This window comes from Lampris incognitus, chromosome 3 (genome assembly GCF_029633865.1).
Source record: "Lampris incognitus isolate fLamInc1 chromosome 3, fLamInc1.hap2, whole genome shotgun sequence".
In the NCBI taxonomy this organism is placed as follows: domain Eukaryota; kingdom Metazoa; phylum Chordata; class Actinopteri; order Lampriformes; family Lampridae; genus Lampris; species Lampris incognitus.
Window position 1 is genome coordinate 4555286 of NC_079213.1, and position 2359 is coordinate 4557644.

Here is a 2359-nt window from a genome sequence, read left to right on the forward strand (position 1 = left end):
CGACAATAGATCAGTATTGTGATACGAGATCCTGTCTGGGTTCTGATTATCATAGTACCGTCAATAGCTTTACACTTTAATGACAGTTATGCATAAGAGAGCAACGCTTGGGGCACCCGGGTAGTGTGGCGGTCTATTCCGTTGCCTTCCAACGCGGGGATCGCCAGTTCGAATCCCCGTGTCACCTCCGGCTTGGTCGGGCGTCCCTACAGAGACAACTGGCCGTGTCTGCGGGTGGGAAACCAGACGTGGGTATGTCTCCTGGTCATTGCACTAGCGCCTCCTCTGGTCGGTCGGGCCGCCTGTCAGGTGAAAAGAAGTGGCTGGTGACTCCACATGTATGGGAGGAGGCATGTGGTAGGTCTGCAGCCCTCCCCGGATCAGCGGGGGGGAGCAGAGTGGGGTGATTGGCCGGGTATGATTGGGGAGAATTCGGGGGGAACACTTAACATTTAGGAGGAAATACGTTTACTTTCCACGCAGCAATAGTTCCATTTTCTTTTCCTGCTGAGTATTTGAAATATTTTCTTAGTAACCTAACTTCACATTTTATTCAGTTGTGTCCTTGCACCATTTCACCTCCGCAGCGAGAAAAGAAAATACACAATAAAACATTTTCCTCTGCGTACTATGCACTTCATGGTTATTCAAGGTAAAATAGATCTTTTGTCCTCTATTACTTTAAAAAGGCTCAAGATGTGATTCAGATTTGTTGCCGCATACTGCGAGGTTCCGTCATTATCGTCTCTGCAGTGACGTCGGTACCACTGGTGGCCGATGTCAGATGATGCGCTTGTTTAGTTGGACGCTCACCTTCATGATGACTGAGTCCTGGTAATGGACATCAGCATGCGTGGCGTGTTATGGACCACATCCCTGTTTGAACTTGTCTCGGCTGCTCTGATGTGTTGGCGTTTCTCTCCTTGCTGATGGATTATGAGTGCTCCGTGAGGTCTCACCTTGTGTCTGGTTTCTCCCGTCTGTTGTCTCAGGTCTGGCCTGCGTGGCCGTGCTGCCACCCCGCCGCGGCTCCTTCTACGTGGAGGCGGGCACCGGCGTGTCGGTGGGCTCCGTGCTGGCCTTCTGGTGCCGGGAGGGGTACCAGCTGGTGGGCAGCGACAAAATCTACTGCGGCGTGAGGAACGGAAAACCCCAATGGAGCAACTACCTGCCTGTCTGCGAAGGTAAGACGGAGGCCAGGTTGAGAGGTTTGTGAACAGACGGGAGGATAATTATTTGAATCTTAATGGTCAGTAAAACAAAGACTCGTTAACTATATGTTAACGTGACTTCAAACAATCTGAGGCCATCTGACCGATGGCTCGGTAGGAAGGATTAACCTTCATGTAAACACCTAAATCAGAGGAGCGCCATCTAATTGAAACCTCTATCTGATGGAAGGGGGCAGCGTATATCAGTGTTTCTCAACCCAGTCCTCAAGGACCCCCTATCCTGCAGATTTCCTTTGCAACCCTGAATAGGTACCTGTTTGTAGTTATTCAACCAATCAGCAATGAATGTCAGAGTTTGCACACCTTGCATAATTAAGTGCTTTGAGATGATTGGTCGAGTAAGTAAAGCAGGGCTACCTATGCAGGGTTACAATGAAAATCTGCAGGATAGGGGGGTCCTTGAGGACTGGGTTGAGAAACACTGGCGTATATGATCTGTTAAAAAGCCATAAACTGGGGGCGTCCGGATGGCGTAGCGGTCTATTCCGTTGCCTACTACCACGGCATCACTGGTTCGAATCCCCATGGTACCTCCAGCTTGGTCGGGTGTCCCTACGGCCACAATTGGCCGTGTCTGCGGGTGGGAAGCCGGATGTGGGTATGCATCCTGGTCACTCCAGTAGCGCCTCCTCTGGTCGGTTGGGGCGCTGGTTCGAGGGGCAGGGGGAACTGGAGGGAACTGCATGATCCTCCCACGCGCTACATCCCCCTGGTGAAACTCCTCACTGTCAGGTGAAAAGAAGTGGTTGGCGACTCCACATGTATGGGAGGAGGCATGTGGTAGTCTGCGGCCCTCCCCGGATCGGCAGAGGGGGTGGAGCAGCAGCAACCGGGACAGCTCAGAGAGTGGGGCAATTGGCCAAGTGCAATTGGGGAGAGAAAGTGTGGGGGGGATCCACACAAAAAAAGCCATAAACTGTTGAGTCTGACGACTTTATGAGTCAGTATAAGTTTGTACATTCTGCTCATGATTGTCGTCAAGTTGACAAGCACCAACAAACATGTTGGGTGGTGGTAAGAACTGGTCTGTGGAAGGAATAAACTGTGAAAGACGTCACCGTAGCAGAGTTTACTACCGCAGCCTATTTCTGCGTTAACTCGATAGAGGAGGCACAGGTTCGCTTCCT

The 2359-nt window shown here is 51.3% G+C and overlaps 1 protein-coding gene across 1 annotated transcript in view; it reads left to right on the top strand.

The window, feature by feature from the left end:
* Positions 1-630: 630 nt before the first annotated feature.
* Positions 631-2359, top strand: part of zgc:162331 (uncharacterized protein LOC793007 homolog) — a 6842-nt gene continuing 5113 nt past the window's right edge. Inside the window, exons 1-2 of the mRNA XM_056275806.1 lie at positions 631-652; positions 993-1184. Of these exons, the coding sequence (XP_056131781.1) occupies positions 631-652; positions 993-1184 (214 nt within the window). The remainder of the gene's footprint in view (positions 653-992; positions 1185-2359) is intronic.